This window comes from Hyla sarda, chromosome 4, assembly GCF_029499605.1.
Source record: "Hyla sarda isolate aHylSar1 chromosome 4, aHylSar1.hap1, whole genome shotgun sequence".
In the NCBI taxonomy this organism is placed as follows: domain Eukaryota; kingdom Metazoa; phylum Chordata; class Amphibia; order Anura; family Hylidae; genus Hyla; species Hyla sarda.
This window is the reverse complement of record NC_079192.1, coordinates 125,871,135-125,888,633: the sequence shown is the minus strand read 5'-3', so window position 1 is coordinate 125,888,633 and position 17,499 is coordinate 125,871,135. Positions and strand designations below refer to the sequence as shown.

Sequence of the window (17,499 nt, the reverse complement as noted above, 5' to 3'; positions counted from 1 at the left end):
CTTCAGAAGCTCATAAGTACTGAAAGGATTAAGATTTTTTAATAGAAGTAATTTACAAATCTGTTTAACTTTCTGGAGCCAGTTGATATATAAAAAAAAGTTTTTTCCTGGAATACCCCTTTAATTTCTATGGAAGTGTCGGATATATGTGAGTTCTGTACTCGGGTATTTTCGGCACTCCCATAGAAATAAATGGAGCGTGTATCGTCTGCAGCACACTCTCTCTCTAAGAGTCAGGGGACCTGTTCTAGAGATTGCAAGGGGGTGAGAACCCAGTAGTTGGACCCTCTAGCATCAGACTCTTATCCCCTATACTGTGTTTAGGAGATAATAATTTTTTTTTTTTTTGCTGGACAACTCTTTAAGTTTACACCTATATGAAAATTCCCTAAATTGTCAGACAAACTCCAAATCCTCAAGAACAGGAGGATGTATCTAAGACACCCTAAGCTATTTTAATGATAGTAAATCTCAATTTTGTTTTTGGTTTTGTGAATTCAAGTAGAGAAAACAGACATAGACACGGTGCCATGGCAGCAACATATGCCGCACAGCACCACATCAGTGCGAACAAGGTGTAAAAGCTCACTTACCATGTGCTCTCAGTCAGACTGCGAGGCTGCCAGAAAGGAAGGGGCCCTGTGCAGCTTCCTGCTAATTTATATAGGGCTGGGCTGAGGAAGAGAGGGGTAGAGTGCAGACCAAGTAAAAACAACAAAAAAAGAGGGGGATAGAAAACACAATGTGAATTCAAGTAGAGAAAACAGACATGGTCGCACACCACAATTTGTATTTTGATCTACTTGCTTCTCAGCATAAATTCAAAAACGAACAGGTTGTTAGTATTCATTTTGATCAAAAAGTAGAAGCCCACTTGCCACGTCAAGGCCACCTATTTAGAGTGGGACCCTAACATCCCTAGCATAAAATGGCGTAGCACTGGGCGGCAACCACCACTGCCGTAACACCAGTGCCCACAAGGGAACGACCCACTGGCAGAGCAGCCCCAATGCAACTCAGACCAGTCCCAGGGCCGTGCCTCCCCATAGACACGGTGCAACGGCAGCAACGGACGCCACACAGCACCACACCAGTGTGAACAAGGTGTAAAAGCTCACTTACCATGTGCTCCCAGTCAGACTGGGAGGCTGCCAGAAAGGAAGGGGTGCAGCTTCCCGCTAATTTATATAGGGCTAGGGACTTTTTGATCAAAATGTATACTAACAACCTGTTAGTTTTTGATTTTATGCTGAGAAGCAAGTAGATAAAAATACAAATTATGGATGTGCAACCATGTCTGTTTTCTCTACTTGAATTCACATTGTGTTTTCTACCCCCCTGTTTTTTTTTTTTAATTGGTCTGCACTCTACCCCTCCCCCGCAGCCCAGCCGTATATAAATTAGCAGGAAGCAACATATGGCCCCTTCCTTTCTGGTAGCCTCCCAGTCTGACTGGGAGCACATGGTAAGTGAGCTTTTACACCTTGTTCACACTGGTGTAGTGCTGTGCGTCATCCATTGCTGCCGTGGCAACGTGTCTATGGGGAGGCGCAGCCCTGCGACGGGTCTGAGTGATATTGGGGCTGCTTTGCCAGTGGGTCGTTCCCCCTGTGGGCACTGGTGTTGCAGCGGTGGTTGTCGCCGCTCAGTGCTATGCCATTTTATGCTAGAGATGTTAGGGACCCACTCTGACTAGGTGGCCTTGACGTGGCGAGTGGGTTTGTACTTTTTGATCAAAATGTATACTAACAACCTATTAGTTTTTAAATTTATGCTGAGAAGCAATCAGATCAAAATACAAATTGTGAATGTGTGACCATGTCTGTTTTGTCTACTTGTATTCACATTTTGTTTTTGGTATTAGCTTGGTTTTATGGTTTTGTTTATATGTTAGGTATTTAAACCTTTTCCAACATTTACATCATAAGGGAGAGTATTGCCCATAAAATGGCATACAAACATGTCAAAGTAATCAGGCTGGCAAAGGAGTTGTTGCAGCACAATCACCGTGCCAGCTCGGCAGTGACTAAATGTTGGACTTTCACCACAACATTAGTGGCTAGTAGATTAATCCTATTCTACCAATATAACCTCTTAGATGTCAATATAAACTCTTAGATATCAGTATTGATCAAGGAATTAAAATGGTTGACAGAGGGAGGGAGCTCCCTTTGTAACCCATCGGCCTGTGTATCAAAATCACAGGGTGCTAATGGCTGCTATTACACCTGGAATGCTAACAATGGCCTCAAGTCTGCCTCGTATAGAAGGCACTGAATGATTGGGCACTGCCATAGGCTTAAAGTAAAAAAATACATGAAAAAACAACACACATAATTGTATCACCATGTTCGTAACAACCTTTATTCTATAGTTATCGCTTTACTAAACCTGCATGGTGAATGGCATAAAAAAATAAAAAAAAACACTATCTCAGTGGTTCTGCAAAAGCCTAAAAACTATTCCAGTAAAATCCACACCCCAAAAGTCAGTGAGTCCTGCTGTGTGCGTATTTTGCAGTTTGCATCCACATGTCTGTCATTGCTGTACCCAAGAGAACTGCTTAAAGTTTTGAACTTTCACAGAGACATCATACTACAAATGTGACATGTTGTTGAAGCAGAATCATCATAGTTCAGACACTTTGGCAGAGTTGTCTACTTGGGACATACAGAACCCATCATATACATCACATCAAGATATACAGAGAAGAATGCTCTTAGAGAGAACAGTACAGCACTGAACACATTAATGCTTAGCACAGCACCATGCACTGTCACTTCAGTCTGCAGCTCATATTTCAACAATGTTTCCATCCTGATTCTAATTGCTGTTTCTAATGAATGAGCATTAGCTTATGTAAGTGAAATAACTTTTAGGCCTTGTAAGGCTATTGGTTAGATCACTGGATTAATAAGTAATATTCTATTACTACTGTGTAATAGGCATTCTGATTTTTGTGTTACCAAACAGCACTATGACTAATACAATGAATAAGGCTAATAGAAAGATTTGTTTCCTTAAAGGCAATCCATGCAGAGCTTTCTAAGCTGGTAAGGAGACAAAAAGGACAGCCTGAAGTCACCAAATCCCTGGTGAGAACTAAACCCAAAGCTCATCTTAAGCTTAGAGATGACTTAAATCCGCTTATTCGTCATAGCTCAAGAGAGAAGGTGAGTTCTGCCTCCCATGGAATACTTTGTCTTACTATTAAAGAGAAAATTCTTGGATTTGCATACCTGAATTGTACTTGTATGACAGACTGAACTTTTCCTCTAAGGCTCCACTTGTTTTTTTTTGTGTCCCCAAAAAATGCTGAAAAAAGTCCACAGCATTTTCCTGTGTTTGGCTTTTTTTTTTATTTATTTATTTATTTTTTGCATTTTCTCTGGCGTTTTTTGCCTTTGAGTGGAAATTGCATTTTTGGCCCCTTTGATGTTTTTTTCAAAATTTGTTGGGTACCAAAAAAACAAAAAAAAAAAAACAAAGAAAGGATGCAGTAGTGATGGAAAAAAAATTTATTTAATGAAATTTATATTTTTTTATGACAACATTTTTATAAATTTTTAAACATGTAGCTGACAATAATAAAAATGTAGTGTGTGTTTTTCACTTTTTTTCTTTATTTTTTTATATTTTTTAGTTAGTACTACTACTCCCAGCATGGAACACACTGTTCCATGATGGGAGAAGTAGTTCCTGTACTAATGGACAGATCACCCCAGGTGTCACTCCTTACACCCGATGCGATCATCCATAATATAGCAGAGATGCGGAGCGGCTCTATACAGCGCTTGCATCTCTGCCCTATACTCCGGCCAGTGATGTGAATAGAACTTCACTCATTCATATTTTACCAGAGTGGTGATTGGCCGGATGGTGGCAGCTAATCACAGCTCTCAGCGGGAAATATGAATGAGTGAGTGGCCGGCCGGAGTACAGAGCAGAGATGCGAGCGCAGGAGAAAGCCGCTCCGCGTCTCAGTGATGAAGGTTGAAGGACGATCGCAGCGGGTTTTTGGAAAATGCATGAGGGCCGTTTTGGTGTTTTTTGAGGGGGGGGGGGGGGGGGGAATGCACAAAAAAAAACCAAGTGGAAACTTAGCCTCATACTACAATAGATCGACTATCCCTATAAAGGTTATAAGAGGGCAGCTTTTTAATTTATTGTGTATTCAACAACTACTCACAGATACACAACAGCTGAGTGCAAACATTTATTTTTCCCCCATTTTCTGTTCAGTTATTAAAATTATATATATATATATATATATATATATATATAGAAAGTCCATAAAAAGCAGCACATCCAGAATGGTGGAATGGGTGTAAGCCTATTGAACCTCGGTGCTCCGGTTCTGCTGGATATGTAATGGATAAAGGCAGCACACCACGATAATGTAATCCAAAAACTGTGAATTTATTCCATGTTGTAAAAAACAACGTTTCGGCGATCTCTCACTTGAAAATGGCGGTGAGAGATCGCCGAAACGTTGTTTTTTACATCATGGAATAAATTCACAGTTTTTGGATTACATTATCGTGGTGTGCTGCCTTTATCCATTACATATATATATATATATATATATATATATATATATATATATATATATATTTTTTTTTTTTTTTTTTTTTTTAAGGGATATGTATTTATTTTATATCATTTTAATATTATTTCCAATTGTTGGTAAAATTGGTGGGAAATGTAAAAAGAAAAAAAAAAGAAATAAATGTCTTTTTTTTTAACAGTGCCTAACTAAAGGGGTACTCCGCCCCTAGACATCCTATCCCCCTATCCCCTGATCGCGGGGGTCCCGCCGCTGGGGATCTTCGTGCAGCACCCGGAGTTCTGAACGTCGTGCCCCCTCCCATAGACATGAATGGAGGGGGCGTGATGTGACGTCATGAGGGGGCATGGTGTGATGTCATGACCACGGACGCCTAAACCCAGCATTCTGAACATAATGTTCAGAACGCCAGGTGCTGCATGGAAATCACGGAGGTCACAGCAGATCCTTTGGATAGGGGATAAGATGTCTAGGGGCGGAGTACCCCTTTAAGGCCTCCATGCCTGCCATGTAGACTCCACTAATACAGTTTGCGATAGCACTTCTTTGATCAGTCTAAGCAATCAGACTAAAAAAGTGTTTTAAATTAATGTAAAAATATAATGTCAAATATAAAATATAACCCATAATATATTCAAATCCCGCCCCTCCCCACTTATCTGTAAAAAAAAAAGTTAACAAAAAAAGGTAAACATATTTAGTAATGCCGTGGGAAAAATGTTCAACCTATTAAAATATAATGTTATTTATTCTACATTTTTAACAGCATGAATAGAATAAAGAAATAACTTATTTGTGGTCACATCACAGTAAAGCTGTGTTGTTATTTTAAAACTTTGGTTTTATCTAAAAAAAAAATTGTTTCACTTCACTCTTTTTTTCTTTTTTCTTTTTTGCACTGGTTCCTGTTGATCACATGATCATTGGTAGCTTCATGGCTGCTTGCTGAGATGAGTGCACACTGCTCATTGAGAACTGTCTGTATAATGACCAGGAGGGCAGGGGCAGCAATAAACTGTTCCTGCCTTCTCTCTGTAGAATCCAATTGCCAAAAAGACAGTTGGATTCTGAAGACTTTCCAAGAAGTCATTTGGGGTTTACAAGAGTTAAAGTGCAAGAGCTGATGGGGGCATTTGGGGGTCCACAAGAGGTAAATTGCAAGAGCAGATGGGGCAGAGTCATTTGAGAGTCCATAAGAGGTAAAGTGCAAGAGCAGATGGGGCAGAGTCATTTGGGGGTTCACAAGAGGTAAAGTGCAATAACAGATGGGGCAGAGTCATTTGGGGGTCCACAAGAGGTAAAGTGCAAGAGCAGATGGGGCAGAGTCATTTGGGGGTTCACAAGAGGTAAACTGCAAGAGAAGATAGGGCAGAGTCATTTGGGGGTTCACAAGAGGTAAACTGCAAGAGCAGATAGGGGCATAACTGCAGAAAGGATAATTTGTTTGTGGATTTGGGTAACCTCCATTTTGCATAATGTAAACACATTATTTTGAATAGTGCATCTGTTTTATGCAGGATGCATGATGAAAGTATAAATGGACAAGGAGATGTGTAAGTATTTGTGTTTATTTTAAACTAGCTGAGTACCCGGCGTTGCCCGGTTTTTCCTTCCTAATCCTTTTTGGGGAGGGAAATCAACAAAGGAGGAAGCTTTTGACTTCATATCCCATCCTCATATATTGTTGTCATATCCCAACCCTATATCCCGTCCCCATATCCCATCCTCATATCATGTCCTCATATTCTGTCCTCATATCTCGACCTCCTATCCCGACCTCCTATCCCGTCCTCCTATCTCGACCTCCTATCCCGACCTCATATCCCGTCCTCATATCCCGTCCTCATATCCCGTCCTCATAGCCCGTCCTCATAGCCCGTCCTCATATCCCGTCCTCATAGCCCGCCCTTATAGCCCGACCCCATATCCCGTCCCCATATCCCGACCTCATATCTCATCCTCATATCCCGTCCTCATATGCCGTCCTCATATCTCAACTTCATATCTCGACCTCATATCCCATCCTCATATCCTGTCCTCATATCCCATCCTCATATCCCGACCTCATATCCTGTCCTCTTATCCTGTCCTCCTATCTCGACCTCCTATCCCGTCCTCATATCCCGACCTCATATCCCGTCCTTATGTCCCATCCTCATATCTTGTCCTCAGGTGGGACTGATTTGTGATGAAGATATTGTAAGCTGAAAATAGAAGGGGCCATGGCTTTGTGGGACTGGGCGTGATTTGCAAGCCAGACTGATGCACAGAAAAGGGTAGAGAATAAAAGGGGTGTGTCATAAACAGTGTATGTCTTTGTGAGATGGGGTGTGGCTTGCAAGCCAGACTGGCACATTCACTAGGAGATGTAGAGCGGAGCTTGTGGAGTAAAGTACTGGAAGTCCCATACACTTGCATGGGACTTGAAACAAAAACCCATCTTTTATATAAGAGTGTAGGTAAGGGTTAATTTAACTAATATATATTTTTATTTGACATATAAGTAATATGTGTACCAGGTATTATTGAAATATCTCCAGCTGTACGGAAGTTATGTGAGAACATACATTTCCCGTAGATTTGCATGGGACTTTAAACAAAAACCCCGACCCTCACAAATGGGGGTAGTTAAGGGTTAAATTAACTATCCTATATTTTAAGTGAACATGTAAATAACATGTGACCAAGTATTATCGAGATATCTCCAGTCGTTTGGAAGTTTTGCAGTAACATATATTTCCCATAGACTTGTATGGGACTTTAAACAAAAACCCAGCCCCTGGAAAATGGGGGGTGAGTAAAGGTTAAATTACCTATCCTATGTTTGTTGTTGACATATAAGTAACATGTGTGCCAAGTTTCATGTTAATTATATACTGCAACTCAGTCCAAAAGGACTGAGTAAAAAAGTCCACTTGTTTTCCCTCTCTATAATTTGTTTAAAACTTAACTTTTATTACTGAAAAAACTATTTATATGAGCTGAAAATGAATTAAAAGTCCAGTATTATGAGAACACTCTGTGATCTCTATGGGGGAGATTTATCAAAACCTGTCCAGAGGAAAAGTTGCCTAGTTGCCCATAGCAACCAATCAGATCACTTCTTTCACTTTTAACAAGGCTTCTGCAAAATGAAAGACGTAATCTGATTGGTTGCTTTGGGCAACTCAGCAACTTTTCCTTTTCACAGGTTTTAATAAATCTCCCACTATATGCTGTTGTCCATTTGGACTGACATTGATTTTTAGTAATCAGCACACCTGCAGTGTGTGCTGATAGTTGTTGCTGATGCTGATGTTAAAATTCCTCACACTGCCGCCCCTAACATGTTTAGTCTCTTCATGTGACGTCTTCAGAGGTTAGGGAGCAATGACCCAAGTTTCATGTTAATATCTTTACCCGTTTGGACGTGATGCTGCAACATACACACACATATACATACATACACACGTTGAGTTATATATATATATATATATATATATATATATGTATTCTAGAACAAAGCACATTTAAGTGTTTTCCCCACAAATAATATAGCATATTGATAGAGCTTCAGTTCAGTCAGTAGGGTCCAACTGCCAGGACCTTTGGTCCAGAGATTAAAGGAACAACATAACTACTTCCACTATAGTGTGAAATTCTGACACATGTTGGTTTTCCATTCAGAGAATTGCTATGACATATGAATTGTGTTTTTTAAAACCCTATTTACTTTTATTGTACTGTAATTTTACGGAATATAACCTACATCACAAATCTGCAGGAAATCCAACCAAGTATGGACACACCATTACAGTTTTTATTTTATACATCAGACGGGCTTAGAACGGGTTCAAACTTGATACAAAGCACATTTTGTGGTATGTGTCAGCAAGCTAGCTGAAGGGATGCTGACATACATCAAATCGTGTCCCCCACCAGATCCACTTACTTCAATGTGCCAAATGTAGTCTAAAATTGTTAGATGGACCACAAAGTCGGCAGTGCAAGCCTAAAAAGAAAGGATCCAGCAAGGGCACGCTTTGGTCTCTATCATACAGACATGTCAGAAAGTTTCAATCAGTGGGAGTCTGGTTGTTAAAATCCCACTAAGGATAGGTTTCCACACAGGTTTTTTTCTAGTGTTTTTTGAAAAACTGCCACTGCAGTTTTTGTGCCAAAGCCACAAGTGTATTCAAAAGGAATAGGAAATATAAGAAAAAGAATAAAACTTCTTCCTGTTGGATCCCCTTCTGACTTTGGGTCAAAAACTGCAGTGCCAGAAAAAACCTGCGTGAAAGCCTAGCCTAAATGCTAGAACAAACAGGGATAGCCCTCAACTAAGCTCTTGTTCATCCTGATGACTCCATAGACTTTCTATAGAATCTGTCTACTGCTGCGAAGATATTGCGGGGAGAACAAACACTCAACCGAGCACTTCTTCTCATTCTTTGTAGCATTTGGTAGGGTCTCTACGGGATATTTATCAATACCTGTGCAGAGTAAGGGTTGCCCAGTTGCCCATAGAAACCAATCAGATTGCTTCATTCGTTTTTCAAAGGCCTTGTTAAAAATGAAAGAATCAATCTGATTGGTTGCTATGGGAAACTGCACCACTCTTCCTCCACACTGGTTTTGATGAATCTCCCCCTCAGTTTCTATGACATGTCAAAAGTTGTTTAAATAACAGTAACATTTTAACTTTCCTTACTTTCTGCAGTGGCAAGCAAAGAGGTAAAGCCAGCATGAGCCTGTAAGAATGCGTTCACAAATAAGCATTTTTTCAAGCAAAAAGGGGATGTAAAATGAATGGTAGAATTTCTGGGGAAGATTTATCAAAACCTGTCCAGAGGAAAAGTTGCCCAGTTGCCCATGGCAACCAATCAGATCACTTTCATTTTTCAAAGGTCTCTTTAAAAATGAAAGAAGCAATCTGACTGGTTGCTATAGGCAACTGCATCACTCTTCCTCTGCACAGTTTTTGATAAATCTTAGATCCACTTCTGGCTTTTGTTCCAAAAACTTGCAACAGAAACACCAGTGGCATTTAAAAAAAAAAAAAAAAAAATGCTGTATGAAACATTGCTGATAAATGGCAGCACAAAATAAGCTCTTAACCCCTTCCCGCTATTGGACGTATTCATACGTCCAGGCGAACTACACGTTCGCAGAAATGGACGTATGCATACGCCCAAGCGATCTCATGCTCTGCCGTGGGCAGTGCAGGAGATCGCCAGCGGGACTCAGCTGTCAATACCAGCCGGAGTCCCACCGCAGCTGCCGGCAGCAATGTCGGCAGCATTAACCCCATAGATGCCGTGATCAGTTCTGATCACAGCATCTATGATGTTTGCAGGGGGAGCACTCTCCCCCTGCCCACCAATGGCGGTGCCGTGATAAAATAAGGGGGATCGGGGGTGTCCAAGACACCCTCGATCCCCCTGAAGGGATAGGAGTGAGGTGGCAGGGATGCCACCCCCTCCTATCCCTGCTATTGATCGGCCGGAGCGACCAACCAATAGCAGACTGGGGGGGGGTTAAAGTTCGGTTCCCCCCGCTATGCCCACCCATCGGTGTCCGGGCACAGCGGGGGGAACCGTGTAGTAGCGGTGGCTATCATGGCGGCGGTGGAGGTGAGTATGGCGGTGGCGTGTCCGGGAGTCTGTTGCCTAGCAACATCTGCAGGGCGACAGTTTGGAGAGTGGTCTCTAAACTGTGTCCCTCCAGATGTTGCAAAACTACAACTCCCACCATGCCTTGACAGCTGTTTGCTGTGTTGGCATAACTACAACTCCCAGCATTCAGGAACAGCAAAAGGCTGTCTCGGCATGCTGGGAGTTGTACTTGCGTACCTCCAGCTGTTGCATAACTACATCTCCCAGCATTCCCTTTGGCAATCAGTACATGCTGACAGTTGTAGTTCTGCAACAGCTGGAGGCACACTGGTTGGGAAATACCGAGTTAGGTAATAGGTTCTATGACCTAACTCAGTATTTTCCAACCAGTGTGCCTCCAGCTGTTGCAAAACTACAACTCCCAGCATGCACGTTCTGTCAGTGCATGCTGGGAGTTGTAGTTTTGCCCCCCCCTCCCATGTGAATGTACAGGTTACATTCACACTGGCGGCGGATTACAGTGAGTTCCCCACTTCAAGTTTGAGCTGCGGCAAATTTTCCGCCGCAGCTCAAACTCCTAGCGGGAGACTCAGTGTAATCCTCCGTCAGTATGTATGTAACCTAAAAACACTACACTACAATACACTAACACAAAATAAAGAGTAAAACACTACATATACACACATACACTATACACCCACCCCCCCTTCCCCCTCAATAAAAATGAAAAACTTATCCTACGGCAGTGTTTCCAAAACGGAGCCTCCAGCTGTTGCAAAACAAAAACTCCCAGCATTTCCGGACAGCCATTGACTGTCCAAGCATGCTGGGAGTTTTGCAACAGCTGGAGGCACCCTGTTTGGGAATCACTGGCTAGAATACCCCTATGTCCACCCCTATGCAAATCCCTAATTTAGGCCTCAAATGCGTATGGCGCTCTCACTTTGGAGCCCTGTCGTATTTCAAGGCAACAGTTTAGGGCCACATATGGGGTATTTCCGTACTCGGGAGAAATTGCCTTACAAATTTTAGGGGGCTTTTTCTCCTTTTACCCCTTGTGAAAAGGTAAAGTTGGGGTCTATACCAGCATGTTAGTGTAAAAAAAACCATTTTTGTACACTAACATACTGGTGTTGCCCCATACTTTTAAATTTCACAAGCGGTAAAAGAAAAAAAGCCCCCAAAATTTGTAACGCAATTTCTCCTAAGTACGGAGATACCCCATATGTGGGGCGCAAAGTGCTCTGCAGGTGCACAACAAGGCTCAGAAGGCAGAGTGCACCATGTACATTTTAGGTCTAAATTGGTGATTTGCGCAGGGGTGGCTGATTTTACAGCGGTTCTGACATAAGCGGAAAACAATAAATACCCACATGTGACCCCATTTTGGAAACTAAACCCCTCACGGAATGTAACAAGGGGTATAGTGAGCATTTACACCCCACAGGTGTCTGACAGATCTTTGAAACAGGGGTCTGTGAAAATGAAAAATAAAATTTTTAATTTGCACAGCCCACTGTTCAAAAGATCCGTCAAATGCCAGTGGGGTGTAAATTCTCACTGCACCCATTATTACATTCTGTGAGGGGCGTAGTTTAAAAAATGGGGTCACATGTGGGGGGGTCATCTGTTCTGGCACCACTTGGGGCTTTGTAAATGCACATGGCCAAATTCTCTCTCCAAAAGCTCAATGATGCTCCTTATCTTCTGAGCATTGTAGTTCGCCCCCAGTGCACTTAATGTCCACTTATGGGGTATTTCAATACTCAGAAGAGATGGGGTTACAAATTTTGGGGGGTATTTTCTGCTATTATCCCTTGTAAAAATGTAAAATTTAGGGGAAAACAAGCATTTTAGTGTAGTGTTTTTTTTTACATATGCAAAAGTCGTGAAACACCTGTGGGGTATTAAGGTTCACTTTACCCCTTGTTACGTTCCCCAACGGGTCTAGTTTCCAAAATTGTATGTCATGTGGGTTTTTTATTGCTGGCACCATAGGGGCTTCCTAAATGCGGCATGCCCCCAGAGCAAAATTTGCTTCCAAAAAGCCAAATGTGACTCCTTCTCTTCTGAGACCTGTAGTGCACCAGCAGAGCACTTTTCATCCCCATATGGGGTGTTTTTTGTATCGGGAGAAATTGGGCTTCAAATTTTGGGGGGTATTTTCTGCTATTACCTTTTTTAAAAATGTAAAATTTTTGCTAAACCAAGCATTTTTGGTAAAAAAAAAAATTCTTTTTTTACATATGCAAAAGTCGTGAAACACCTGTGGGATATTAAGGTTCACTTTATCCCTTGTTATGTTCCTCAAGGGGTCTAGTTTCCAAAATGGTATGCCATGTGTTTTTTTTTTTTTGCTGTCCTGGCACCATAGGGGCTTCCTAAATGCGACATGCCCCCCGAGCAAAATTTGCTCTCAAAAAGCCAAATATGACTCCTTCTCTTCTGAGCATTGTAGTTCGCCCGTAGTGCACTTCAGGTCAACTTATGGGGTACCTCCATACTCAGAAGAGATGGGATTACAAATTTTGGGGGGTATTTTCTGCTATTAACCCTTGCAAAAATTTGAAATTTGGGGGGGAACACGCATTTTAGTGAAAAATAATATTTTTTTTTACATATGCAAAAGTCGTGAAACACCTGTGGGGTATTAAGGCTCACTTAATTCCTTGTGACGTTCCTCAAGGGATCTAATTTCCAAAATGGTATGCCATGTGTTTTTTTTTTTTTTTGCTGTTCTGGCACCATAGGGGCTTCCTAAATGCAACATGCCCCCCAAAAACCATTTCAGAAAAACGTACTCTCCAAAATCCCCTTGTCGCTCCTTCGCTTCTGAGCCCTCTACTGCGCCCGCCGAACTATTTACATAGACATATGAGGTATGTGCTAACTCAAGAAAAATTGGGCTACACATGTAGTGTAGTAGTATAAATTATATCCTTTTACCCCTTGTAAAAATTCAAAAATTGGGTCTACAAGAACATGCAAGTGTAAAAAATGAAGATTTTGAATTTTCTCCTTCACTTTGCTGCTTTTCCTGTGAAACACCTAAAGGGTTAAAACACTTACTGAATGTCATTTTGAATACTTTGGGGGGTGCAGTTTTTATAATGGGGTCATTTATGGGGTATTTCTAATATGAAGACCCTTCAAATCCACTTCAAACCTGAACTGGTCCATGAAAAATAGCGAGTTTGAAAATTTTGTGAAAAATTGTAAAATTGCTGCTGAACTTTGAAGCCATCTGATGTCTTCCAAAAGTAAAAACACGTCAATTTTATGATGCAATCATAAAGTAGACATATTGTATATGTGAATCCAAAAAAAATGTATTTGGAATATCCATTTTCCTTACAAGCAGAAAGCTTCAAAGTTAGAAAAATGCTAAATTTTCAATTTTTTCATCAAATTTGGGGATTTTTCACCAAGAAGGGATGCAAGTTACCACAAAAATTTACCACTATGTTAAAGTAGTCACGAATATGTCACGAAAAAACAATCTCGGAAACAGATTGATAAGTAAAAGCATTCCAGAGTTATTAATGTTTAAAGTGACAGTGGTCAGATGTGCAAAAAAGGGCTGCGTCCTAGAGGTGAAAATGGGCTACGTCCTTAAGGGGTTAAAGAAGCACGGTTTCCAACATTCATTTATTTGGCATCCAGCATTCATGGGTGCAGGAAACAGTGCACCTTTAGGGCTTCTTGGGGGAGATTTATCAAAACCTGTGCAGAGGAAAAGTTGCCCAGTTGCCTATAGCAACCAATCAGATCGCGTCTTTCATTTTGCAGAGGCCTTGTTAAAAATGAAAGCGAGCTGATTGGTTGCTATGGACAACTGGGCAACTTTTCCTCTGCACAGGTTTTGATAAATCTCCCTCAAGTGCTAAATGTTTCAGTACTGTTTCTCAACATTTCCCATTGAAGTCAATTGGAGATGGAAACTGTGTTTCTTTTCAGGCAGATTTTGGAGCTTCTTTTATTCTGTGTGAACATACCCTTATATTGCCTTTTTTGTATCTGGTTAAATATTAATTTCTGGTTCTATGTTTTTTAAAAGAGGCATTAGATATTGATATTGATGACAACTACTGAACCATAACTACAAACTAACAATAATTATACTAACATAATAACATGGTAACTAGGAAGCAGCATTGACAGTCACTTATACATTTTATCTTCAGTGTTGTCCAGGTGTATCTAACCTCAGTATTTCCTGTGCCCTCAGGTAACCAACAGAATGCTGCTTGTTGGCGCTGTTGCTGCAGCATTACTAAGTTTACTGGCAACTTTCATCCTTGTGCAGAACACCTGAATATTGATGTTTGCTGGACAATGCTCAGTTGTAATTTATGGTTGTGCAGATAACATATGATGACTGAAGACTTGATACTTTTATATTATTGAAGCTGTGTCTAGTATTGCATTCTCAGCCATCACCACCACACATGGAGACAACAGGCCCTCCAAACTCTTCTGGTGGAAGGACTGTGGGATTGAAGCAAGCAAGATGGCGAGTACTGATTGAAAAGGATTATATTCTTTTAACATTCCTAGCACTATAATTATTTATAAAGCTTTTTCTGCATTAAAGTGAATGTTCATATTTTAGGTCCAAAATTGTATGCTGATTTTCTAATATTTCTTTAAAGAAGTTGGATCTCTGTTATTTTGAAACAGAGCGCCAAACCCTCTACATAGACATAAATCTGAAAAATAAATAAATAATAACATTTTTGACATCTGCAGCATCCAATAGAAAGAACATACTGCTTATAGCTTTATTATTAGGTTCAATGTATAACAGTATACACTATGTTCTAAAAACATACATTAGTTTTAGGTAATTTTTCAGGATAAGCTGTCATGTGTACATGAGGAGTAGAATTATTTCTAGCCATTATATTACTGGTATATGGAATTTTAGGGGTTTTAGCTCTACTAGCATTTTTTATTTTTATTTGTCATCAAGTTAATGGGTGAAGACTAGCTGCTATGATGTCTCCCATAACCTGCACACAGACATACACATACATAGAATTAGGGCTCATACTACTCTATATCCCTATACATATCCATAGTAGCAACAGCAGCTGACAGTATGACATTATAGAGCAGTACTGAGCAGTTTAAGCTTTACATCTAGTACTGGGATGATGTAAAACACTCACTGCAAGCTGCTAAATCCTCTGGGGGTTATTTATCAATAATGGTCTTGGCTAGATCATTTTTGTTGTTTGTCTAGATGCGTTTTTATTTTTCTGGCGGTGCTGCTCCAAATTTATCACATTGTCCCAGTAACCATGATAAATTTTGCGCACATCTACACCCAGATCATTTTCTACCGCTGCTTTCGGATCACTTCTACCCTGCTTCTGAGGAGCTTGTTTATCTGTGCATTTGGCTTTACAGGGGTATTCCAGGAAAAAACATTTTATCCCCTATCCAAAGCATAGAGGATAAGATGTTTGATCATGGGGGGCCTTCACGCCCCCTCCCATAGACATGAATGGAGGGGGCATGGCGTGAGGTTTCCGAAACTGTAGACGTAGCTCCCGGAGAGAATGCGGGTGCTGCAGGGAGATCTAGGGGGGTCCCAGCGGCGGCCCCCCGCGATCAGACATCTTATCCCCTATCCTTTGGATAGGGAATAAAATGTTTTTGGCCGGAATACCCCTATAATTGTTTTAGCTTTAAATTTAAGGCAAATTAATGTCTAAAATAGTGTCTGCAAAGAGAGTCTCCCTCACATTCAAATAGTGATTTACCTGGCCGCAGGCCAGGGAAAAAAAAGACTTTAGTGATCAAGAGACGGAGGTTTTAGTTGAACAAGTTTTTATTTTATTTTTATTTTTTTATACCTTTCACCTTTTTTTTATTTTTTTTATTTTGTTATCACTTTGTCAGATATTTTTTTAAACTTGGGCGCATGAAATTGTGAGATGTTGGCAATTGCTAACAATCTTATTGTTTCTTACATCGCTACCATTCCTTTTTTGTACCTTAAAAAATATATCTGATTATTTCACATTTAACTGCTTTACTTTTCCTTTGCACGTTTTTAAAATTTTTAACTTTTTATGTCTTTAAATGTTCTTATTCTCTACCTTATTCTCTCTCTCTCTCTCTCTCTCTCTCTCTCTCTCTCTCGCTTTCTCTCTCTCTCTCCCTCTCTTTCACTCTGGCTGATGATTTTTTATTTTTTGCAGACAGGAATAGTAATCTTTCTTAAACCTGGTCGGGAGGTGGTGTAGATTTGCGTTTTTTTTTGCACCAGTTACGGCAAAATTTGCTCAAAAATCAAAAACAGGCAGATAATAAATTCGTGACCACTGCATCCGTCAATTAAAAAAATGGTCTAGCAACACCAAAAGGTCAAAATGACTGAATTTAGAACTTTGAAAGAAAAAAAATGCAAAAAAAAAACCCCTGCAATTAGCGCAAAAAACCCCCTGAAAATCGCAAATGTAGTCCAAAAAAAGCAGTAGAACACAATGATAAATATCCCCCTCTGTCTTTTTCCAGCCATTTCCACTTCCACCCTCCTCACTTCATAGACCTCTATGGCAGCTGTTACCTGATATTTTAGTTAAATTATTAATCTTGAGAAGAATTTAAGATGGCTTTTAGTATTCCCTAATAAAACTTAAATACACCTGTGCTATTGATTTATGCAAAGTTTTCTGAACATTTAATGACCATTTAAGCTTTCTCTAGTTTTGACTGCAGTTGTTGAGATTTCAATGTCTATGAAAAAGATTTGGAGCTATGTATCAAAAAAAGTCCATATTTTCTTAAAATACAGTAATGCCCAAAGATCACACAACTCCCAGTAAGGCCAACGAGGGTTACACAAATTGTGTATAACAACTAGCTTGGCTGTTTTTGGCTTCCAGGCAACCTCTGGCAGCTACAGGGGGGGTCAATAGGCCTTAAAGGTGTACTCCGGTGAAAACCTTTTTTCTTTTAAATCAACTGGTGGCAGAAAGTTAAACATATTTGTAAATTACTTCTATTAAAAAATCTTAATCCTTCCTGTACTTATTAGCTTCTGAATACTACAGAGGAAATTATTTTCTTTTTGGAATGCTCTCTGATGACATCACGAGCACAGTTCTCTCTGCTGACGTTATTATAATAATAATGCTTTATTTATTGTTGTCCTTAGTGGGATTTGAACCCAAGTCCCCAGCACTGCAAGGCAGCAGTGCTAACCACTGAGCCACCATGCTGCCCTTAACATACATCTGCTATGCATGGTTGCTAAAATGGATAGAGATGTCAGCAGAGAGCACTGTGGTCGTCATGTCATCAGTGTTCCAAAAAGAAAGGAATTTC

General features: G+C 40.4%; 1 protein-coding gene across 1 annotated transcript in view; it reads left to right on the top strand.

The window, feature by feature from the left end:
* FKBP8 (FKBP prolyl isomerase 8) overlaps nt 1–17,141 on the top strand; it is a 66,861-nt gene extending 49,720 nt beyond the window's left edge. The window contains exons 8-9 of the mRNA XM_056569810.1: nt 3,027–3,173; nt 14,390–17,141. Coding sequence (XP_056425785.1) covers nt 3,027–3,173; nt 14,390–14,476 — 234 coding nt within the window. The 3' untranslated portion in view covers nt 14,477–17,141. The remainder of the gene's footprint in view (nt 1–3,026; nt 3,174–14,389) is intronic.
* Nucleotides 17,142–17,499: the final 358 nt, after the last annotated feature.